Source organism: Convolutriloba macropyga, chromosome 4 (genome assembly GCF_964194025.1).
Source record: "Convolutriloba macropyga chromosome 4, txConMacr16.3, whole genome shotgun sequence".
NCBI classification, from domain to species: domain Eukaryota; kingdom Metazoa; phylum Xenacoelomorpha; order Acoela; family Convolutidae; genus Convolutriloba; species Convolutriloba macropyga.
Genome location: NC_134471.1, coordinates 14,879,672 through 14,905,099, shown reverse-complemented (window position 1 = coordinate 14,905,099; position 25,428 = coordinate 14,879,672). Strand labels below are relative to the sequence as shown.

The following is a 25,428-nucleotide window of genomic DNA, read 5'->3' as shown; positions in this document are numbered from 1 at the left end:
CTCAAAATTTTTCTGAAACTTATCATCCAACCCCTGATGAGGTTTTCTGGCCCCTGGGACTCAAAAAAACTCGACAATAAATGTCAAAAAATATGAAAAAAAAATTGCAAGTTTTGTCAAAAAATGCTAAAAATCATGATGACAAAAAGTTGAAAACCATTCCATTACCACTAGAAACTATGCAGTAATCTATCATCAAACCCTTCATCAAACCCTAGAGGGCGTTTCTTGACACCTAAGGCTAAAAAGACTCAAAAAATGACAAAAATTTTCAAAAAACCTGAAAAAAATTGCAAAAATTAGTATCATTTTGCGTGTTTATGTTTGTAGTACCAAAACATATAGCTCATAAAATGGTCCTAACAAGCAATTTTGTCTCGCAAAAGAAAAGGCCTTCATTAACTTTTAAAAGCTTCAACCTAAGACTAATCAAAACAAAAAATCACAAAAAAACATGAAAATTTGCACCATTTTGAGCCCAGAACTCCTAAAAATGACCTTTCAACCTTAAATTAAGGCCATCCGAGCAGCTGCACCACTATAAGCACTTAAAGGACTACTAAAGCATACATTGGGCCTCTAATGAAACTTAATGCCCGCTGGGCTTTACCTGTTTATCCAGTTTTGAAAGATCAAAGTCATTGAAAAATGTGTGAACACATCTGAAAAAAAAACGCAGCGCACCATTACAATTCAAATTCTTTGAATTGTAAAAAATTTAGGAGCGCTATAATAGCCGCCTGGAATTGAGGACGCGGCTATTAATAACATAAGAGTAGCTTAGAGATTTTTGAAGCCATACGCCTATAAAAATGAAGCCATACGTTACGTTCCTTCATCCTGAATATTTGCATGAAAAACATATGTAAGTCTCGGCAATTTAACACAAACCCCACCGGTGCCGAAAACCCGCCATTGATTCGCATGACCCCGATTGGGACAGAAACAACGAGAGAAAAGCTATCTTTTTTAATCTCAAAACAGCGGGCTATTTTGATTAGATTCTGTAGTTCAGTAAATTGTTGTTTCTTAATGAGAGAATAGAGGGATTAATATTAAAAGCAATTAACATTAGACATGGTAAAAAAAGACTCAAATATCCGGAATCTAAAATAAGTTTTTAAGGGTTTATTCAATCTCTATTTTTGATACTGGCTCTGTTCATCTTAGATTTCCTTACTGAGCAACTTCTATTCAAAGCACTTTTAGCAAAATGAGCTGAAAATCAAATTAATTAGCAGAATACAACTGAACATAAGCCTAGAGAAGACAAAAGGATTTCTCGCAAAATGAAGAAGCGGCAATATAGGGGAAGCCAGATTATTTGTAAAAGACAAACGTGAAAAAAGTGGTAGCGAAATAAAAGCGGGCTGAGAAGATAACGGCGGCCATCAAAAACACACCCCAAAAAATCAATGCGAGCTCTGCTGCTGTTAACAGCAGTAGTTCTGTACTCAACTTTTATAAAAAATATTTAGAAATCAATCAGAATCTAAAATTATACTCAGCTCATTTATAAACTGAAAGCCACCAAGCTTAATAGAAATCCAAGCCATGAAAAGTCGAAACAAAACAAACCGAAGATATTGCGCTAAACTTTTCCAAAAATCTTGCTAATTGCTAAACGCAATATGCGGAGTAATGATATAAAATTTAAAGAAACGGGATGCAAAACAGAAGAACCTTAAAATTAATCACTGACAAGATTAAATCATACATTGTCTATTGCGAAAAGGAGCACGACTGTCAAGGGGTTGGCTTTTGTAGTCGCCTAGCTTGTACCTATCAGGGTGAGGTACCAGGAAGGTGAGGGGGCAATAACAAGGTTTTTGGCCAAAAGTACAACATGCAAGATGTGCGGAGATGCCAAGTATTTAAACTACAAAATTGCCCTTTCACCGTAAATTGACAAGCGGGGGCAATTTAATTTACAGGCAGTATAGTTTATAAATGTTTTATGGTGCAAAAAAACTTCGCAGGAGTTGGAACCTCTCATCTCCAATTTGACCGTCTGGCATCTTAACCACTCAGCTTCAGCGCATTTGATTTCATTATTTTACAATCTCTTATACCAACGAAATTTAGATCAGAACGAGAGCACCTTAGATCACTAAAAAATTAAGAACTAAAGTGTGAAAAAAGACACTGAAGAAGTCAAAAAACGTTCTAGAACAAAAGCTCAAAACGCTCAAGCAAAAACTTTGCATAAAAAAAACCAAAAGGTTAACAAAAATTGCTTCAAACTTCGTTCATGAGCAATTCATGAATCGTATTTTCCAACTCGATCTGTGCACCTCACGTTATACTGGTATATTCCGCTTCACTCGCCACAAAAATTCGATTAAAAAAATCCTCGAAAAAGAGCAAACGCAACCAAACAAATTTGAGGGATTATCACATTCTTATAGAAATTTTGAACATACCCGGCAGATTGCCGGAAAAGAACCACCGTTGATTCCCATAACCAAGATTGGGATTGAAAGAAGAGAAAATAATAAAAACTATTTTTGTTCACAAACAATTTTAAAGTGCGAACTACTCTGATGTCATTTTGAAGCTGAACATACTCCTGTTTCGTCGTGAGACGAGACAAGGGCTAGTATCAAAACCAATAATCATTAGAAATGGTAACTAAGAACAAAGTTCGAGTAACCGGCATCTAAAATTGGGCTTCATGGGTTTATCACGTTTCTTTCCGATTTCGTTTTTTTGATACCGACTATGTTCATTTTTAATTGCTTTGCTGAGCAACTAATCTTTAAAAACACTTTTAGCAGAATGAGAGAAGAGCGAAACTAGCATAGAGAAGTCAAAAAGATTTCACACAAAATGTAGAACAAGCAGTGAACTAATTAAAGAACACGAGCTCATGCAATGTGCTTGTTTGAATTCCACTCAGTCAATGAAGAAATCCACTCTTTAAGGGAAAAACTGTTTTTCCATATATTTCTGTCAACTTAAGTTTTTTTTTAAAAATTGTCTTGTGTAACGCTTATAAATTCAGATCGATTTGGATAGCTATACTAAAATTGTAGAGAAGTTCTCCTTTTGTAACATAAGAAAAACCTGTCTGTATCAAAGCACAGTTCTTAATTAACGGATATAACCGTAACATTTTGCCCACATAATAGCTTGAAAACCGCCAAAAAACATTGGCGGGGCAAAACTGTCGAGTGAGGTTCGGGCAGATACCGGGTATTGATGCAACATTGCCTCAAACTTACGCCTACGCAGTAGAGTTTGTGGTGAAGTAGGCTTTCAAAACTCTAAACATGAATTGCCGTCAGACCATGACTCCGCAGCATTTTCGGCAGCTTGTCTAGGCGCAAAACCAAAAAATCGCCAGTTAAACAAAAATAATTGCATAAAAAATCGGTCGTCGAAAAAGTTGCATAAGTACAAATAGGGTCAAAATAACTGATACAATCTTCTTTTAAGAACAATAAAATGACCGCTTAAATTTCTTAACACATTTTATAGAGGATCGCCAAAAATTCCCAAATAGGATCGCCAAAAAAGTCCCATTGGATCAAAAAGTCCCAAATGCAGAAAACCACTTAATTTGCTAGTAGTATTTGAAGATTCAATTTTGTTTTCCTAAGAATATCGTTAACTAAAAGGAAAACCCAACAATCGACTGAAAAATCACACACAAATACATAATCCCACTTTTAATTTAATCGCTACTGTAACTCACTTCTAGTGCACTTCGCATCTTATTTAAGCGGTATCCTGAATCGCTTTTGAATTTTGACGCTTTTTTCGAAGTGCATTAGCAGGATAACCAACTGTCAAATGATATTAAAAATTCAGGTTTTCGGGTTTTAGTTTTAAAGTTTTCACACCTTAGCATACTGCACGGCCATGAGAGTGAGGATATTGAGATATTTGGCACAGTGGCTGAAGAGTGCGTTGCTTCCACCACTTCTACTCCCCCCTCCACCCTCTCCACCATTTCCACCACCATCCGCCGAGGCCAACTTTGATGGTACAGGTACTGCAGTTGTGCTACTGCCACTATGCTTGTTTCCCAGAGGATATTTATGTCGCAGTTTGTAGCTTTCCATGTAGTTGTTGACCTGATAAACATCAGCAATGAGTAGCGTTTCAGATTCTGTTGGACCCAAACACTCCTTTTGTACTGAGTATAGCACAAGTGGGATTAGCTGCTAGAATTTTAGAATTTACATGTTATTAACAGTCTGCTGCTAGTGAAAACCAGCGACCACAGTCGGACGAATTGCAGGGGAAAACTGACGTGTAGCTAGCTTAAGAAAAGGTACTCTAGCCTCAAGGGGCAGAAATTTGTGGGGGGTGGCAAAACGGGGGTCGAAATCTGACAGCATTGCCCCTTTACAACATGAATAACAAGTAGAAACTATTACTAGAAAGATCACCATTACTCTCGAACGACTGGCGGGGCACAATTTATAGAAATCAATTCATTCAAAAATTAAGTCAAGCGTGAAAAAGTCACCCAAGAAGTAAAATCGAAAGAACGTTCAAGCAGAAAACGGTCAAATTTGCACGGTCAAACGAAAATTTGCATAAAAAAGACACACACGTTTACAATTGCTTTAAACTTCGTTGAGAGCATTTAAACAATAGTCATTTGAGTAGCTGATGGCAGCTATTAACAACAGGTAACTTTATTTGAGGGCAATCAAATATGTGACACCAACCACTTTGACAGAAGCCTCCAGATGATCAACTATTTCCTCAAAGAGAGACAGGAGGATAGGTCTATCTACGAAGGTGAGGGAACCCGTCAGCTCATCACAAAGCGCATTCTCAGTTGTGCCACTATTACCACTACTAGAGCCCACTTCTGCTTCATCGACATCGTCATCCAGTAGATTGTTTATGCTCTCTGATTCTGTGTCACCTGCAACAAAACACCGCTACCATTTGCAATCGGAATTAATTGTCAAGAAAGGCTTCCAAAGCTAGCACTCGGATTAAAACAAGCTTGAGTCTGCACTCGGAAAAACTGGTTGAGTCTGCTGAGAGTTCCGTGTCGTTAAAATAAGCCATTAAATTACAAACATAGCTGGCAGATTGCCAGAAAATAGCCGCAATAGCTTCGTAGATCTGCAGTCTAAAAAAAAACAGTAAAAAAGACAGACCAAAAAAACTCGTCTTTTCATTGAAGGCTGATATGTTATATTTTGATTTAAAATCTGTATAAGTTTTTGCTGCCTCTACTAGCTGCTCTCAAATAACCCTCATTAAGAGAGTTACACACAGCCATTCGATCTTATCTCTTTGATTTAAAGTAAATAAAAGTCAATTTCAAAGTGAGGAAGTCATTTTTGAGAGTGAGGTAAGTCAAGTGTGACCAAAAATTTAATCACGCGAATGATCCAAAAAAACTCGCTCCACTAAGAGCGAAAAATGACGTCGGACACGCACTTCAGTTGAAATTGCATGAACGCATGAACAAAAAGCAGATTTGAAGTGGTTGTGAGGTCATATGGTCGTAACAAAAATCGCGACGACGAAAAAAAACATAGGACAAGTCCGGCGTACAATTCAAAGAATTTTCATTGACTAAACAGAAAAACTAGACCTAGAATGGACTATGAGTGAATTGAGAAAACCGTTTTAAAAAATCAGACGAAAAAAAAGGAAAAAAAACAGAAAATCAATACCAAATGCCCCATAAGAACAAAAAAACCAATAGCGAGAAATGAAAATTTAATTCAAACAAAAAATTAGCCCTAGAATGAGCTGTCAATGGATTGGGAAAACCATTTAGAAAAAAAATCCGATCCAAAACATCGGAAAAAAAACAGTAAAAATCAGAGTGAAATTGCCGCATGTGAACAAAAAACCACTACCGAGAAACCCAATTTTTGTTCAAACACCCTTTTCTCACTTTACTTTAAAATTAGAATGACAAAATTTAAGCTGCAAAACCACTCGCTTTTTCGCTCCATTTCCTGTTTCGGCGTGACCAATTTGACTTCAAAAATCATGAAAATGTGTGAACAGATCTTAAAAAAACATAGCCGGAAGAATTCCAGAAACAACTTGAAGGAGAAAATTGCCCATACCTATGACTAAACAACTAGAACAACTTTTGTGAACCCTGAACTTCCACAGACACAATAAAAAATTTACGGAAGAATAAAAACGGCATTCAAAACAAACTGAAAAAAAAAAACTCGAAAAACTTAATGAGTTTTTTCAATAGTACAAGGAAAAATAAAGCCGAATAAATTTCCAATGCAATTAGAGCAATGAAAAGCTCACAAAACAATGGGCAAGTCATAATAGGTTAAGAAACTTGTCTAAAATTGAAAAAAAAAAGAAAAACTGCAAAAAAAATAAGAGAAATGTTGTAAAATGTCTCAATTTTTCTGCCACTTTTCATAAAATGATTTTTACCAAGAAAAATTTAGTCAATTGGTATCTGAGTATTCCCTAAGTAACAATGTTCTATTCAAATCCCACTTAGAGCATTAAAACAAAAAAACAGGCAAAAAATCGTTAAATTTCGTCTAAAAATCAGCAAAACTGATCAAAAACCTCCAAATTAGCAATAAACTCAATTTAATTACTTGAAACCTTCAATTCCTATCAAAACAGGCCTAAAACTAATACAATATCGTAATCAAACCTCATAACCATCAAAAGTTGCAAACAACTGCTTTTAAAAGTCGCACGTGAACAAAAAAACTTCGCTCGCTTAGAGAAAATTTTTTCACACATCAATTTCTCGCTCTCTCAAAAACAGCGGTATGGACAACAACCACTCTCTTTTCGCTCCGCTCTTAACTTTTGCTCAGCCCCAAAATTTTTTCACGCGTTTTCCCGCTTCAAAATTCACTTCAATAAAATTGATTAAAAAAAGGACTTCTCCAATACTCCTCTTCGAGTCGTAAAAAAGACAGCGCCCCAATACAATTCAAATTCTTTGAATTGTAAAACATAGCCGGCAGATTGCCGGAATAGCTGCGAAAGAATAGACCTGCGTGCCATATAAGAGATAGAAACAGATACAGATCTAAATTGGAAAAAATCGACGCAGCTCAAAAAACTAGGCTAAAAAACATTCAGCGATAAATTAATAAAGCTTGTTAAAATTCATTCCACAGACGCCTCTTATTAGGGAAGTTTACTGCACATAGGAGTTCCTTTGACCTTAAACAAATTCAAATTAAACTTAAGTTTTAAAGTGCAAATGTCATTTTATTGAGTGAGGTAAGTCACGTATGATCAAAATCTAATCACGCAAATAACCTAAAAACTTTTGCTAAAGCGAGTGAGAAATGACGTCACGCGCGCAAATGCCGTTAGTGAGAGGAAGAGGTCATTCAGAAAATTTGACTTTTTCAGCTTTGCTGTGTGAACAAATGTAAAACGAAAAAAGAGCGTCAGACGACGAAACAAAAAAACATAGCAGGACAAGTCCTGACGTACAATTCAAAGAATTTTCATTGAATAAACAGAAAAATTAGACTTAGAATGGACAATGAGTGAAATTGTAAAACCATTTTTAAAAAAATCAGAATAAAAAATTAAGAAATAAACAGAAACTCAGTGTCAAAATGCCGCATGTGAACAAAAAAACCACTAGCGCGAAATGAAAATTTAATTCAAACACAAAACTAGGCCTAGAATGAGCTGTGAATGGATTGGGAAAACCATTTAGAAAAAAATCCGATCCAAAAAATCGAAAAAACAGTAAAAATCAGAGTGAAATTGCCGCATGTGAACAAAAAACCACTACCGAGAAACCAAATTTTTGTTCAAACACCGTTTTCTCACTCTACTTTAAAATTAGAGCGAAAAAAATTCACGCCGCAAAACCACTCGCTTTTTCGCTCCACTTCCTGTTTCGGCGTGACCAAAATTACTACTCTAATTTGACTTCAAAAATCATGAAAATGTGTGAACAGATCTTAAAAAAAAGACAGCGCCCCAATACAATTCAAATTCTTTGAATTGTAAAAAACCAAGAGCACCGCAATATAGCTACGCTCAGCTTACAGCTTCACAGCTATAAAAACCAAGAGAAGGCCAATAATAGCCCCAGCTATCGCTGTGCGGCTATTTAACATACAGCGGAAACTTTTTAGAATGAGCTCGGTGTTTCTAAAGATCTGGTTTAAGAACACATATCGATGAAACAGGGGAATCTGGGACTTCCAATGGTCCATTAGAAGCATCAATATTCATTTGAAAGCAAAGTTACTACTTGTACTACTAAAGACTTGCAGTTAACTTATGAAGACTTATGTTCCAATTCAGTAGCGCTCTTCTCACCTAGCAAACCCGAAGAGTACAGAGATTCAAACTCGGCTCTGGTGGACTTGTATCTGGGCACCTGGGTAGCTTTGACGGACACTGATTTGAACTCAGCACTGTCCAGCAGACTTTTGGCGACTGAATTTGAAAAGGAGACTACAATCATCTCGCTAGGATCCAGGATCTGTTCACTTCGAGGCAGACTCCGGAAACAGTAGCCATCATCTTCGGCGCTCAAGTCAAACATGCTCCCGGGCCTATAAAAATTTAACCAATTGATGGCTTAAAATCAGATGTTTCCCGATTATCAGCAGCGTAATCTCCCTAATTTTTCAAATTTCTTATCAATAAATGAGATATATAGCAAAAATGACAAATGTGAGAAATCTTTATTTTAAAAAATTCCCTCTGACATTCAACGTCGTACGTGAAATGCTGATGTCCCAATCTAAATGATAAATGATCAATCTACATGAACTAAATGATTTCTCTAAATTTCTTTCTCTCACTCGCCTCAAGAACGATCTGATATAGCATCTATATACGTAGTTACAAATCACGATCATCCTTGTGATAACGCATACCATTAAAACTGAAAACTTAACCCAAACATTCACAACCGTTTCCTAACTGATAACCGTGAAAACTTTATTTCAGCAAAGGGCCCGGTTAATTTATACCATATTGAAAAATACAACCTTGAAGACTATTTCTATTTCAGTAAAATGCCCGAATGCCCGATTAATTTATATCATTTCCTAATTTATAACTTTTAGACTATTTCTGTGTGAAATGCAACCCCCCCCCCCCCGTTAACTTTCTAATTTTGATATTTATCAAGATATTTAAGATACTTATTAAGATATTTAATAAGATATTTATTCAGTTCTTACGCCGAGCGTTCTGGTGACTCGTTGACTCGGTCGTTAGCAGTACCATTGCACATAGGTGTTAATTCAGGCAGGAAGGAGTAGAAAGGAGGGAGGACTGTCATTTTGTGGTTCGCACTCTGGGGCTTCTCGTGTTCGAACATCTTCTTCCACGTTCCAATGTGGCGCGGATTCAGCATCAACAGGTATGCGTCTGGATTGCTGTATGACCTAATTGAACAACGTTTAGCTCGTTGAGCGTGGCTATTTATCTCAGGCCAGGAGGCTGATCAGATAAGGAAAGTTCAAACAAGAATGACGAATTAATGGATAAATAGTTTCAAACAAAGCACAGAACCGGAAAGTAGACACAGGGCTTGAATAAAGTGTAAACAAAAATACGACAAAACAAAAACCAGAGTATCACAAAATACTCAGCGTGCAGCTGCTCAGTCAAAAATTGAGTGCATTTTTTTGAAAAATAATGAAAATGAAACCATTGCATAACTGTTTCGTGATTAGACTACAAGTTAATGCCACTATTTTCGCAACTGCTATATAGCAAGAGGTGATAAAATGGCACAAACTAGTAGTCTCGTCAACAAAAGAGCCAATATTATGCACCTGCTATAATCGTAACAAGAGTTGACAAAGATGATTCCCTTAAATTGTTATCGCCATATCGAAGTTATTCAACAAATCGAATTTTCATCGGAGTTTGATAAGTTCCCGATTACTATAACAACCCTGTGGTAATGTTATCAACACCAATGGTTATCCTGTCAAACAAATGTCCAATACTCTAATACCGATACTCAATTTCACATGACGCACATTTTCTAGACAGGAACAAACAGTCAACAGAAACGACTACCAGTTTCAAAGTATAAATAACGCACGTCATTGTAATAACTGACCTTTCGATGGAGTTTGTCTTTGAATCAGAGCTGTCAGTGTTCTCGACTGCTGTTGTCTCAAATGGAGTAATGGTTGGTGTTTGGTCGGCGTCTTGTCCTGAAATGAAAAGAAAATCATATTTCACTACAGCAATATAAGACTGACATGTTTTCTTAGTAGTCACTCAGAAAACCCTCATCAAAGCTTCAATAATTTAAATTATATCACGTAGCTCTAACAATTACAATACAAAGACGACATCAACTTTTTTTCACAATTTCCCAGTTGCTAATCTCAAACTCTAGAATAAAAAATATAGCTTTTAATGCGATAGCGAACACGTACAAGGGAAAAAACTAAGTAATTTTTCGGAGTCTCGTACAGCACGTAAGAGGAGGCCAAAGAGAGCTTATATTAAGGTTCCGGGAGATTGCCGGAAAATCGCTGCGATAAATTCCCCAATGGTGCTTGAAAAAGGCATAAAAAGACAGAGCCAAAGTTGACTGTCTTCTGACAACACAATAAAAGTACGCGCTATTTTGACTGAATTTTGTAGTTAGGCTTACTTTTTATCTGAATTGCTGGATTAAGGGACTGGAATCAATGTCAATGAGTATTAAACCTGGTAACTCCGAAAAATTTGAAAAAAAATAATTAACGGTCATCTAAAAATAGGTTTCATGGGTTCTTTCCATTTCTATTTCTAATTTAGTTTTTTGAAATTTATTGCAGATCTTTAAAACCTTACCCATAGACTCAGAAATAGGCGAAGTAAAACTTGATTTGAACTACAACCAGCGAGATTATTTCACTTGAGATATTCACAAAGTCTATCTACTTTAATGTCGAAAAGAAAAATGAAAAATTTACAAGCAATTTTCTCGAAAATTTCTTAAGATAACCACGCAAAAAACTAGCTTGAAAAAATCTTCAGTCCTTTCTGAAATCGGGCTAGGAAAGAAATAAAAATTCCTCAGACAAATAATTTCTTGAATTGCGACTCAAACCCGAACTCTAAGGACCGCCCTTCACACCATGAGTTTGTCTCCTAAATAGTTTTGGTGAATCGGACACCAGTAAGTATTGAAATATTTCACAACATCACGATATGATAACTTTCCTACAAAACAAACCACAGTGTCTCAAATTTTTCGATAGGAAGAGACTTCTGTGATATCCCTATTGTCAGTTGAAATAATTGAGTAAAAATAATTTTAATTGAGTTCAAAGTGGCCAATCAAACAAAAGTAAGCCCTCTTCTATGATAACAGAATTTACTTTTATACAAAAATTATTGTGAAAAGCGAAGTACTAAAAAACATCTTATATGCCGAAAGTTCAAAGAAACACACAACTACTTAATGAATTGCTTCAGAAGAAACAACTTCTTAAAAAATAGAGTGAAAAACAAACGTGAACCGACTTACTTCGGATGAACTGATCTCGAACGACAGGCGGAACAAATTTATTTATAGGGGGCGTAGCTTAAAAATGTTTTTTGGGTGCGAAAACGCCCCCCATTAACCACTCAGCTAGAACGGCTTTGATATTCCTTCCGATCACGATTGCTTTTAGCAACAAACTTTATATCAGGATGAGAAAAACTTAGATCACTCAAAAAAGAAGAAGCATGAAGTCACTCAAGAAGTCAAAGAATGTTTCAGAACAAAAGCGCAAAAACGGTCAGGCAAAAATTTTGCATAAAAAACCAGAAATTTACAATAATTGCTTCATACTTCGTTCGAGAGTACTTGAAAATTACTTTGACAATGTTGACTTTTGACATATTGATCTACAAACTTGTTTTTCACGAGAATAAAAAGGCTGAAGATCACCCTGAATGCGCTTCGCAGTCGTAAAAAGAGAAGCGCCCTAATACATTTCAAATTCTTGGATTGTAAAAAATAGGATTTTATAATAGCCGGTGAGAATGAAAGCAACTGCATCAACCAAAATTGAAGACCGCAAGCGTGAAAACGTCACTCTAGAAGTCAAAGAATGTTCTAGAACAATAGTGCAAAAACGGTCAAGCGAAGAAAACTTTGCACAAAAACAACTTTACAATAATTGCTTAAAATTTCGTTCGAAAGCAATTAAAAACTACTTTCACAGCGTTGACATTTGTTGAAAATATTGATCTAAAATCTTGTTTTTCACGTGCATTAAAAAGCTAAAAATCAAGCTAAAATCATCTAAGTCCTCTTCGCGTCGTAAAAAGCGCCTTAATACATTTCGAATTCATTGAAATTTAAAAAAAAAATAGGCGCCTATAATATACGCCTGGGAAAATAATGCCACTATCATTAAACTCACCAGTAATACTGTTTACTTCAGGAGTTGACTTCAAAGTTGAACAGAATCTCGGGCCCATTGGAATGAGAGGGTGTGAATCTAAATTCGTCAACGATGGAAATGGGCAATTCACTTTTGGGTTCACTCTCGACCGGAACATTTCGGTCTTTTCACTTGAAGAATTACTGTCCCTTGTTGCAGCATAGAATTCGCTGCCAATATTTGAACCATCAGACTTGTTTCTGACATTCACAATAGCTAGTAGGAGATCTTTAAGTAAATTTGGCTGGTTTGTCAACCTTCTGTGTACCAGGTAACACGCAGGTTGATTATTTACATGTGTATCGAATTCCGACGGGTTCAGATATCGGTCATGGATCTCGATTAACGTGTGCGTGTCCTTGATAGCACAGAAAAATTTCTCTACATTTCGGACTTTCAGAAGAGAACATATTGATAAGTCTTCTAACACTTGACGTGTGAAACTGGTTACATTTCTCAAGCAGAGTTGGTAGGCCTTCAGTTGTCCATGCAATTTCATCACCTCGCTCCACGATTCCTCGTGGTAAGACTCAATTTCGACCGTCATCTTGAAATTCTCTTTGCTCACCTGAAGAAAATGTAGGATTTCAAATTTTACAAAAAAAGAGAGAATCTGCCCGAAACCGAACAGTAACTATCAATTTCAAAGGTATTAATCTGTGCGCACTTTTTTAGTTTACAATTACTGTGAAATTTGAAAATTTTAATTCAATAGATTTCAATAATTTAAAACTTTGTTGAAAAAAAAACAAAAGCACACGAACATTGTCTCACATTTTCCCGTTGGTTTAAAAAATTTCATTGACATTTTATATCACTGGCTAACAAACCGTCAGTTGGCGAGAAATTTCGCCCAAGTAGAACATGATGGCACGCCTGAAGGCATCCACACTTTGGTGACATCCACCTGCAATGTAGGGCAACACTTTACAGGTGAACCTCCAGTGGTAGATAGCAAACGACTTGTCAAACAGAAGGAGGCCATCTGAGTCGTCATCGCGGCTGCTGAACAAAATGATACAATTTCCTAACAATCCTAGGACAATAAATTGGCCCATACTTCTCATTAAGAACCGTTTCCAACGAACGGCACCAAACTAATCAAAGCAAATAAAAACAGACTCACTCGAGTCAATTCTTGTCACTTACAAACTTTCAAGATGCGCAGAACTTATCAAAAACATAGGTCCAATTAACATATTAAAAATATACAGCATAACTCGGAAAAAGTAAACAGCCGTTAGTTATAGCTACATTTCCTTTGTAAACGAGAATAGAATGAAACAGACCTGATATTCTGTTTAGAATTCTTAAACATTACCAAGATGTGCCCGAAAAATTGCACTCGCACAACAGAATAACAGCAGTGAAAGAATTTCAGAGAAGCGCACAGTTCAATACTACAAAGACTGACTGTCTTTGATTTAACTAGTTTAAGCTAAGAGAGGCTAGTCACACTAGCGTAACAGGGCAAAAACCATCAAAATTTCTTTCATGAAAAAAGTATCCTCAACAGGTTCGGGGAAGCGTACAGTTCAATACTAGTAAAAAAAATAAAACGGCACAATAACTTACTGGGGTTAACTAGTTTGTCTCATTATTAAAACGGTAAACCGGTAAAACCTGTTCTAGAAAAAAAATGGTCAAGCAAAAATTTTGCAAAAAAAAATACATTCAAAAACATAGCCGGCAGATTGCCGGAAAATAGCCGCCGATGACGCGCTTGATGCACATCGGGATTGAAACTGAAAAAAAAGAGATAAATTGAACAAAATTTTTTCTATTTTTTTTTCAGTGTTAAAAAGTGTTCTAATTCGGCATGCAGTTTCGTTTAGATTCTAAAACTATACTTAATTCAGCTTCTAAACTGAAAGCTAACAAGCTTAATACCAATGTCAGCTAGCAAACACTCTAATGAACTTTGATACATTATCAACCAATCAGACCTGTAATTGATGACACTAAGTGATAAGACATCCGAAATAACTTTTGAAAGTGGCCAAAATCAAATTTCTTTAATGTTTGCTTCAAAAAAGTGCTCAGGTCATAAAAAGTTTCAGCTGCCCCTGGATGAATTCTAGCAATTTCAACTAGGCGCAATTAGAACACATATGTATCATAGTAAAAGCAGTCAAGGAAAAGATACTCTGGAAACAGAAGTCAAATTGACGCACGTAAAATACTCCCTCTAAAAACCGAAAATTTGTTCCAACATCAATTTCTGACTCCACTTTAAAGGTAGTTTGAAAAAAAATGACGCCTTAAACATACTCTGATTTTCGCTCCCTTTAGGAGTTCAGCGTGACTAAAATCACCACTCTAATTTGACTTCTCACTGACGTGAAGAAGCCGAAAAAAGCATGAACAGATCTTAAAAAAAGAGACAGCACACCAATACAATCCAAATCCTTTGGACTGTAAAAAAGGAGAGCGCCTAAATAATAGCCGTTGAGAGGCTGACGGCGGCTATTAACAAGAATGACGAATTAAGGTTAAAACAAAGCGTAGAACCGGAAAATAGCCACCGTTCCCCATGCCACTATTTCCGCAACTGTTATATAGGAAGAGGTGATGAAGTGGCACAAACTATTAAACTTTTAAATAGCCAAATTCAAAAATTGTCAAGTTCAAAACTAAGGCATCCCAAATCCCAAAGTGTCATCAATCGGAGTTATAGAAAATAGGTTATACCTAATCTTTATACCCCCCTCTCTTGCTTCGATATTAGTACGTATCGGTTAGGATATGTACCTGTTATTGTAAGTGGAAGAGGTTGTGTTGGAAGGTGATATGGAGAAGGATTTATTAGGATCAGTGGCAGTGCCAGGTGGACTAGGGTTCTCAGGGGAGGAAGAAGAGGTGGCGGCTGAGCGAGTAAAATTCCTGTAGAAGTAGGACGAGTATTGGCTGAACGCTTTCCGCAACAACACCTCGTACTGATATGTCTCCGTGAACAAGTCAGGCCTCTGCTGCATCTATACAAAATATGACAACTCAACTCAAGTTCGTATATGTACATTTAAATACTGAAAATAGAACGTTAGATAGAGACATTTTTGTAGTTGACAAAAGTGAGCACAATTTGTTACCGTGATCAACAATTCAATTGCACACAAAAACAACTCACAGCACAAAGCGTACAAATTTGACTTATTTACAGTGTACAATATTCCTTTAACGTCACAGAGAAAAGCCAAAAAGCAACCAAAAATTGTGCGTCGGCAAAATTCAAAAAACCTTTTGCAATAAATACTTAATATTGGACACTAATTTTACATTACGTAAACATTATTTAGGTTAATAAGGTTGAACATAAATGAAGCTATTTTTTTTACAAGGAATAGAAACAGAAACCATACCACTAATGACTCTGCCTCCTAGAAAACGACTCAAGTTCACAATATGAAAAGCACACACACAGAAAGTGGTAAACAGTCAATGGGTAAGTTTATTTAATCTAAGGTGACTTGACATGACTGGTATAACGCTGGAATGTGAATTCATGTTTGATTGGGTTAATGTCTGCTTGAGGGTAATCAGAATGAATATTATTACCTGTTCACTTTCAATCTAAACACATGCAGTTAACTTTCCAATTCCCAACAATGAGGTGGTGCGATACAAACCTTCATTTAAACTGGCACGGACAGAAGAATGCAATAATTTAACGTGCACATCACAATAATTTGACTGTTTCACAAAAAGAACGCAATCAGATGCTATTTCTTTACAAAGTAAGACAGAATTTTAGTATACGGACACTCGGTGATCAGTAAGATCTATTTCGTTTCCTATAAATATAATGTGCTAAAGGATAGCACGTTACTTGCGCGTTTAAAATGACACGTGCGTATGTCTCAAAGGCGAATGGCTATAAATTTGAGTCCACGAAGGCTCGCGTTTGTCGAGGGGGGTGGCAATTTTAGTGCTTCGTCCAGTTAAAAGTTCACATTAATCACAACGCCACACATCAATTCCCATGAAACGCATACTTGTAACCAACATTTCTCAAAATTGATCAACGCATGATTATCGAATTTAACTGAGTTGTCAAAGCCACAAAATATGTCTGCTTTGAATCCCTTTCAACTCCTTTTTAAATCTCTAATTCTCGTTCCTCTTAACGCATTTATCATTTTTGACCAATACATTAACGAAACCGTTAAAATTTGTACGTGATTGATTTTTTTAACAGTTGTTGGCTATCTATCTATATTTCCATATTAAATTGATCAGTGCAATGAGCAACAACCAAAATTGAGAAAATTGCAGTCACACAACATTTTTGAATACACACTCAACATAATACAATAGAAATAATCTCTACAAACGCTATATTTGAAAATAATTGTCGGGTAACCCAAAAAATGAACATAAACCGCAAAGGGTCGGCTTTCGGTGTAGCTAGCTTAATCTTAGGGAGGCCAGCCGAACCGGCTGAGGAGGGGTGGGGGAGGGGAGTTGCTCAAACCCACCAAAATTCAAATTGCCCTTGAAAACCTTGAACAACCCAAGTGCCGTTCAAGTTCTGCTTCCTAATCAGCTTCGCTGATCCGAACACTTAAGGCATATAAAGGCTCAAAGAGCTACAAAGAGCCTTAATACCATCAGGCTTTCCAGTTTATTCCGTTTCTTCGGACGAAAAGTAGAATCCGCGGCTCAAACATATTTTAGAGCAAAATATCATAACGGCCAAACTAACATTTTGCATAAAAGACATGCAAGGCATAACAAATGCTTCAAACTTCGTACGAGAGCAATTAAAAACTTTAACTCCCAACTCATAAGGGTTCGAACTCACGATCTCTAGGATAGCTGTCTGACATCATAGCCACTACACCACAACGTCTTTGACCTTCAACCGCTCACAGTCGCTTTAAGATTAGCAACAAACGATGCGAGCAATTGAGATCGCTCAAAAATCAAGAAGTGAAGGGTGAAAGAGTCACTTCAGAAGTCCAAGAATGTTCAAGAACAAAAGCGCAAAAACGGTCCAGCAAAAAATTTGCATAAAAAAACAACTGACTAACGTCGGAAAAATTGCTCTCGAACGACTAGTGGAAGTTCTAGTCTATTGCAGCCTGCTTCAGCCGTGCGGACCAACGCGTTTACAATAATTGCATCAAACTTCGTTCCATAGCAATTAAAGAACAACATGTTTACAATAATCTCCTAAAACATCGTTCGAGAGCAATTGAACAACCCTTTCCGCAAAGCATATGACATAAAATGCGGAAAATAGAATCACAAAATCAAAAGCAATTTTAAAATATTTTTTTCTCCAAAAACTAGTGTCGGAAAAATCATTTACAACGATTTTCATAACTATTGATGATATGCATTCTTAGAATGTGTATACTAAACAACAACCTTTCTGAAATAAATGAGATACATGATAAAAAAGAACGAAAAAAGCTAAAGTTGGCAAAAAAAATCAGGATCTTTTTTAAAGTTAGTGGTCTCAAATTAAAAAAAAACAACGAAATAACCAAATCATTGACAAAGAGCATAACATACATCTTTAGAGTAAAAAATACTTTTTTAATCTCATTAGGTGGAAAAGCATAAGAACTTGAAATAAAGGTAAGATTCAAAAGTTAACTAAAACATCTCAAAAACAATTGGTATCTAAGTGATCAAATGATCGCTAACATCTGAAGCCGATAAAAAAAAATTAAGACACACTAGAAGGTCAAATTATTAAGACTAAGCGAAAAATCCACAAGAAAAAGAACTGGTAGATCTCTACAATCCACCAAAATATTTTGTGAAAAGTATGAAAGATATATAAAAAAGTGTGGACTCAAGCGGCATTAAGAATTATTTATCCCTCAGTACTAGCCGATGAGACGTTTCACTAACCAACTTAATCGATAAGACAAACATACTCTACTACATCGGTCGAACTGCTCTCAAGCGACTGGAGAGCGGTTGGCTTTGTCAGTAGCTAGCTACGGTTTAGCGATGCTAACTTAAGCTTAATTGAAGGGGCGTTGGCTGAGCGCGGAGGTGGGGACAACTCTTAGGGCCGCCCTTCATACAATAACTTCATGCCTCAAAAACAGTTTCTGTGAATCGCTGACGCAGGGGCGGGCGAGGAAACGGGGGTGGTTTAAGGGAGAGGGGTCAAACATCACATCGCACTTCACATCATGAATTTATGCCTGCTTTGGTTATCGCATACTTCGATACTTAAAGACTAGTGAGCGGTAAGGCACGAAGAGAACGCCCTCCGAGCTTTACTTTTTCTATCCCGTTTTGAGAACGAAAATTCTGAAGGGTTAGGCAAAAAAACGTCAAGCAAAAAATTGCAAAAAAAGACCACATGACTAATATAATTGTTACAAACGTCGTTTGAGAGCAATTAATGCTTGCTAGAAACTTCTTTTGAGAGCAATTAATAATGCAGCTGCTTGTTATGTCAGCTGCCCAAAAATAACATAGCCAGTAGACTGCCAGAAAATAGCCGCCGTTGACGCGCTTTTAGTTAGATACTAAACTATACTTAAATCAGCTTCTGAACTGAAAGCTAATAAGCTTAATACCGACATCAGCGAGCAAACACTCTAATGAACTTTGATAACCTAATTCTCAAGGACTTAATGACCAAGCTTTATCGCTTTATTCCGTCTCTTTTGATTTTGTTCTAGTGACTTTGACCTCGTTCACTATATCGCGTACTTCAATGCATGGAAGAAATTAAAGTACATTCAGTTGAAACAGTGAGTGAAGTAAGTCAGAAGTCAAACGTGAAAATCGTGACTCATGTAAAACGAAAAACGTGATCAAAAGGTCAAGCGAATTTTAAAAACATAGCAGGACAAGTCCTGACGTACAATTCAAAGAATTTTCATTGACTAAAAAAACTAGACCTAAAACGGACTATGAATGGATTGGAAAAAGCATTTAGACAAAAATCCGATCCAAAAAGTCGAAAAAACAGTAAAAATCAAAGTGAAATTGTCGAAAGTGAACAAAAAACCACTAGGAGAAAGCGAATTTTTGCTCAAACACCGTTTTCTCACTCTACTTCAAATTTAGAGCGAAAAAATTTTACGCCGCAAAACCACTCGCTTTTTCGCTCCATTTCCTGTTTCGGCGTGACCAAAATCACTACTCCAATTTGACTTCAAAAATCATGAAAATGTGTGAACATATCTTGAAAAAAACATGGCAGGACAAGTCCTGACGTACAATTCAAAGAATTTTCATTGACTAAACCGAAAAATAGACCTAGAAAGGACTATGAGTGAAATCAGCAAAACCGTTTTTTTTAAATCAGAGAAAAAAATAAGAAAAAACAGAAAATCAATGTCAAAATCCCGCATGTGAACAAAAAAACCACTAGCAAGAAATGAAAATTTAATTCAAACAAAAAACTAGGCCTAGAATGAGCTGTGAATGGATTGGGAAAACCATTTAGAAAAAAATCCGATACAAAAAATCGAAAAAACAGTAAAATTCCTGTTGACGAAATAAAAATCATAGCAGGACAAATCCTGACGTACAATTCAAAGAATTTTCATTGACTAAACAGTAAACTAGACCTAGAACGGACTATGAATGGATTGGGAAAACCATTTAGAAAAAAATCCGATAAAAAAACAAATCAAAGTGAAATTGCCGCATGTGAACAAAAAACCACTAACGAGAAACCGAATTTTTGTTCGAACACAGTTTTCTCACTCTACTTTAAAATTAGAGCGAGGAAAATTCACGCCGCAAAACCACTCGCCTTTTCGCTCCATTTCCTGTTTCGGCATGACCAAGATCACTACTCCAATTTGACTTCAAAAATCATGAAAATGTGTGAATCTTAAAAAAAAACATAGCCGGAAGAATTCTGGAGACGACTCGAAGCGAAAATCAATTTAAACGCCACCCACCGACTCATCAAACAAAACGTGCCTTCACTATTTTATGATTATCTTGAAACAAAGTCATGATACAAAAAAGTAAAAACAATAAAATCAAATCTGTTAAAATATGATAAAAAATCTGATCAAATTTGGCTATAAATTGAGATCCCGAAAAACTCTCTCTGCCAAAAAAACTTCATCAAAACAACTAGTACTTACAAAAACCACTTATGTGAATTTTGAAAAAATACTTTAGGCTAAAATTATGAAAAAAAGCTCTTAAAAACAACTTTCACTGAAAAACTGGAGAGTTACTATATTTTTTGATATTTCAAAAACATATAAATCCGAAAAAAAATTCCCTTCAGCCAATAGGGTATCAGCAATAGCCAATGACTTCAAAAATCATGAAAATGTGTGAACAGATCTTAAAAAAACATAGCCGGAAGAATTCCGGAAACGACTCGAAGTGAAAATCCATTTAAACGCCATCCAACTACTCATCAAACAAAACGTGCCTACACTAATTTATGATGATATTGAAACAAGGTCATGAAATAAAACAATAAAATCAAATTTTAAAATGTGATAAAAAATCTGATCAAATTTTGTTATAAATTGAGATCCCGAAAAAACTATCACTGCCAAAATAACCTCATCAAAACAACTAGTACTTACAAAAACCACTTGTGAATTTTGAGAAATACTTTAGGCTAAAATTATGAAAAAAATAGCTCTTAAAAACAACTTTCACTGAAAAACTGGAAAAAGTTACTAAATTTTTTAATATTTCAAAAACATATAAATCCAAAGAAAAAATCCCTTCGGCCATTAGGTATCCAGATGCTCGCAAAACAATAGGCAAGTCATAATAGGCAAGTCATAATAGGCAAAGAAACTTAGCTAAAAACAGAAAAAAACGAACAGCAAAAAATGAAGAAAAATAGTTCCAATTTTTGCCATTTTGCAATTTTTTTGTCATATTTCTCAACAAAAGAATGATTCTTACCCACAAAACTGTAACCAATTGTTATCATAAAATTGCTCAAGTAGAAGTGGTTTCTTCAATACCCATTTGGGCCAGTAAAACAAAATAATCGTCAAAAAACCGCAAAAATTAGCCCGAAAATCAGCAAAATACATAAAAACCTCCGAATTATAAAATTCATATGAATTTCCAGAAACCTTCAAACCACTACCGAAACCAGCCTAAAATTAAAACAAAATCATAACCAAACCTCTTAACCAAAATAAATGAAAAAAACTGCTTTAAAATGCCGCACGTGAACAAAAAAATTTCGCTCGCTTAGAGAAAATTTTTTCACACATCAATTTCTCGCTCTCTCAAAAACAGCGGTATGAACAAAAACCACCCTCTTTTCGCTCCGCTCTTCACTTTTGTTCAGCGCCAAAATCACTCCAAATTTTTTCACGCGTTTCATTTACCGCTTCAAAAATCACTCCAATAAAATTGATTAAAAAAAGGACTTCTCCAATACTCCTCTTCGAGTCGTAAAAAAAAGACAGCGCTCCAATACAATTCAAATTCTTTGAATTGTAAAAAACCACGATGTCCCCAATAATAGCCGCTATCGCTTCGCGGCTATTAAAAAAAGACAGCCCAATACAATTCAAATTCTTGGAATTGTAAAAAAGGAGATTGCCTAAATAACATCCGTTTGAGAGGCTGACGGTGGCTATTAATAATCTGTGTAATATACTAGCGTAAGATGGTATTATGGGACATTTGATTTAATCTCCAGTATCAATGAACAATTTATTTTGTTTCTAGGACAGCTTTATTAGCGCGTGCAAAAAACGCCTTGTAAATTAAGCACATTAGACTACTCATTTTTAATGGTTTCACTCGGCTTTCGCCTCGCTTCAAGACATTAATCAATCAATGTGTCGAAAAGCAGTAGTCTAATGTACTTTTATTTAACTCTATCATAGCCACAGAGAAAATAGCGGTGGATTAAGACACTATGTTTGAGTGATCTGGATTGGTGGCCTATTAAATAATGCCTCGTTGTTGAGGGACGAGTTTCATTTCAGCTCAGCTTCACTCAAATTTTCCTGGTTCACTATATAATTCTTACATAAAAGGTAGCTATAGTTATTACTTTAATTTGCTTTTTAGGCTTTTTCAATAGTCAGTCAGTCAACAATCGTTCAGTGGAAAATGTCATCCAATTTTAAGGCAAAATTTCAGAGGAGAACAACCAACCTGCGCCTCGAATTCGAGATTCCCAATGAACGGCATGATTAGCTTGGACACGTACACTTTTTCTGACACGGCAATCAGGATTATATTGACTAGAGAGCGCACTTTATTTTCCAGACCAACTCTGTCTCCGCCACTACCTGAACTCGAGTAGTCAATCAAACCTAAATATGCAAATGAGACTTCTTATCACGCATGGACAAATTTTGGGTCTTTCCCCACGAAATCATAGGCCCCTCCCCATTATGGTATACTTACGATGACGGGGGCCTTACGCTATGAGCCCCTAAGGAGTGGCGGGGGCTATAAACTAAATTTTGTAACGGCCGCAATTTTCAAGGTTTTTTTAAATTTTTTCTCAGACAGTATTTATGTAATTGAAATTTTAAAATTGAACTACGGCACTTCGAATGATCTATTAACTAGCAAAGGATTGAAGCTTCCGCAAATATGCTTAATAGAACGAATTTACGCAAAATCGAACTATTTTTCTAGAAAACATGGATAATTGCCACAATAACGCCGACGAATTATGGTCCTTATATGGCATATTTAAAGTAATGGCGTTCTATACACTCTATGCCCCATAGACCGGGAAGGACACAATGGACAAAACCCAGAAATCATTTGAAAAAAAAACCAACTGAAACTGACCCAATTTTTTCTCCAATCCCAGAATTTGGAATGCGCAAATACTTCTCTCTACACGCAGAAGATAAACATAGAGATACAATAAAGAAGGCAAGTAAATGGGAGGTCTGTAATTATAAGCAAGGGCTGAGGACGATCTGGACTTCGTTACCGGAACCACAGTACACACTTCTTGTAGATACCTATCAAACATCTTTAGAAGACTACTTTGAGGCGATTGCTCCGCAAATTCAGTGAAGTCAAAAAACGAGAAGCAATTGTCGCTCAAAACTGTGACTTTTGTCGATTCTTCTCTGTAGTTGAAACGGAGATTTAAGTCGTTGTCGGATCCCACTTCGATTATTAATGCATCACGCATTTTCAACAGCAGTTCGTGTAGTTTGGACTTGACTAGCATAAGAGGTCCTTTCTTTTCGTCCCGTTCTGAGGACTTTTGTTCACGCCATGTTTCGAACTGCAGAATGGAGGCATAGTCAGCATTGGTCTCCGCGAAAAGTTTCAGCTGTTCGTCTAAAACAAAGCGGCATTAGAATTTTTACTAGTAAATGACCTCCGTTACATGGGTATATCAGACTCCTTCGATTTACGGAGCATCGAAATATTTCTGTTATATATTTTTTTATAGTTTCTATGATACTATATAAAAAAATTAGTGGACCCGATAAAAAATAACTGTTTACATACATCACAAACATCGCAATCGTCACAAAAAGTACAAGAAAAAGTCAACGTAACAAAGTAACTTAAACGCTAAAACAACACTAATAAAGCTGCTACATATTTTGTGTCAATCAGGCAAATATAGCTTGGCTTCAATATTGGTTTCGAGTATGAGCTAAGATTCCAGATGGAGGTAACAGCTCGAGATGCAATATCTCTATTCATTAAATAAGGATAATGAACTCTCACCCAAGTCGAAGTGCTGGATGTCGTAACTTCGCGAGACATCTTCAGGGGAAACGCCTGATGAGGAATCGTGCGACTGAAATGCAACAATATAGACAAGCTAAATCTTCTTACACCCAACGCTTTTTGATACGCCACGATGTTGTTTTTTTTATTTTACCCCTGAAAACCAGTAACCCAATATCAAAACGCTAAAACGCACTTGATGAATCCCGGACGGTTGTATAAACGTTATTTCAGATTTCTTAAACTGTAAATTACATTTTGGAACACTGAAGGAACTGATATTTTAAATAACTGACTAAATAACAGACGGTTGCGGGAGAAACAATAATCATAATTCATATAGTACTATATCGATTGATCACCGAAAAGTTAGAATCTTACCTCGAAAAAAAATCGTTTAAAAATGTTGAGATAAGATTTTTGTTACATCGTAGAGAAAAACTCCTCATTTTTAACTCCTAGTAGCTAGTTTTGTCATTTAAAAACAAAATAAAGCAATTTTTTTGCAAATTAAAGGAAGGCTTCGAATATAATGGAACATTTTAAAGAGAAAAAGGAACTATCGAAAAATTCTACTGAAAAGCAAAGTGGAATTGATTAAAAAGGGATTTTAGTTATTTTCATAGACTGATTAGAATTTAGCTATTTTGATTTGAAAATTGTTAGGTAATTTTCAGTGAACTTTCAAAAAATTAAAAACACCAAGAACTTAAATTTTGACAAAACGAAACCAATTTCCACAAACCCATTTTAACTCCCCCGAATGAGGAACCTAACAGAACCAAAACAGAAACCGAAACTTGAGCAATTATCCTACTCTCAGATGAATAAGAAATAAAGAAGTAAAATTTTATTAATAAGAGTAGAAAACCATTGACTTCATCTCCTTTTACCTATCATCTTTTAATATCTCGTTTATCAATCAGTTAACCATGAAATTTTTTTACTTTTTTTCATTCGCCGCTTATGCTTTCTGAATGCGTACATAATTGACGACGCCACTATGAACAGAAGAAAAGAACAAAGTTTTCGTCAATTTTTTTTTCTAAATTGTTAGCAGAAGAAAAATCGGAACCTTTAATTGATTGAAATTGTTATATATAAAACTTTTGATTGAAAAGGATATCTTCAAAGCGAACAACAACAATTTAGTATAAGACAAAAATATGAAATAGACATTATTTAACCTTTTGCTGTTTTCTCTAGATTTTATTTTTGAAAACAATGACGCACAATTAATAAAACGCTAGTTCAACTAAAACAGTTCGAAGTTCGCTCATGAGATATGTGGAATACCAAAATGAGCAAAAAACTTTGCTTTGAAGGAAGTATGAATAACTCTTCCACATAAAAATTTATCTTTTACTGAGACTACAAGCGAGTCATGCCTTAAATTTGCTTAAAGCTGACTTTAAAAAATCAGCAAAAT

At 35.8% G+C, this 25,428-nt stretch overlaps 2 protein-coding genes across 4 annotated transcripts in view; both read right to left on the bottom strand.

Moving 5' to 3' along the window:
* Positions 1 to 9,128, bottom strand: part of LOC142337473 (histone deacetylase complex subunit SAP18-like) — a 33,518-nt gene extending 24,390 nt beyond the window's left edge. Inside the window, exon 1 of the mRNA XM_075386720.1 lies at positions 9,118 to 9,128. The gene's annotated coding sequence lies outside the window, so the exon portion shown is untranslated. The remainder of the gene's footprint in view (positions 1 to 9,117) is intronic.
* Positions 1 to 25,428, bottom strand: part of LOC142337472 (uncharacterized) — a 67,164-nt gene that overhangs the window by 13,912 nt on the left and 27,824 nt on the right. For 2 of the 3 annotated variants that reach the window (XM_075386717.1, XM_075386718.1), the window contains exons 7-18: positions 23,997 to 24,069; positions 23,091 to 23,597; positions 22,440 to 22,600; positions 15,909 to 15,923; positions 15,105 to 15,328; positions 13,184 to 13,358; positions 12,333 to 12,921; positions 10,040 to 10,136; positions 9,147 to 9,353; positions 8,272 to 8,510; positions 4,683 to 4,885; positions 3,846 to 4,079 (exon numbers count right to left, since the gene is read on the bottom strand). In XM_075386717.1, the coding sequence (XP_075242832.1) occupies positions 3,846 to 4,079; positions 4,683 to 4,885; positions 8,272 to 8,510; positions 9,147 to 9,353; positions 10,040 to 10,136; positions 12,333 to 12,921; positions 13,184 to 13,358; positions 15,105 to 15,328; positions 15,909 to 15,923; positions 22,440 to 22,600; positions 23,091 to 23,597; positions 23,997 to 24,069 (2,724 nt within the window). The remainder of the gene's footprint in view (positions 1 to 3,845; positions 4,080 to 4,682; positions 4,886 to 8,271; positions 8,511 to 9,146; positions 9,354 to 10,039; positions 10,137 to 12,332; positions 12,922 to 13,183; positions 13,359 to 15,104; positions 15,329 to 15,908; positions 15,924 to 22,439; positions 22,601 to 23,090; positions 23,598 to 23,996; positions 24,070 to 25,428) is intronic. The other variant, XM_075386719.1, reaches the window with a different exon arrangement.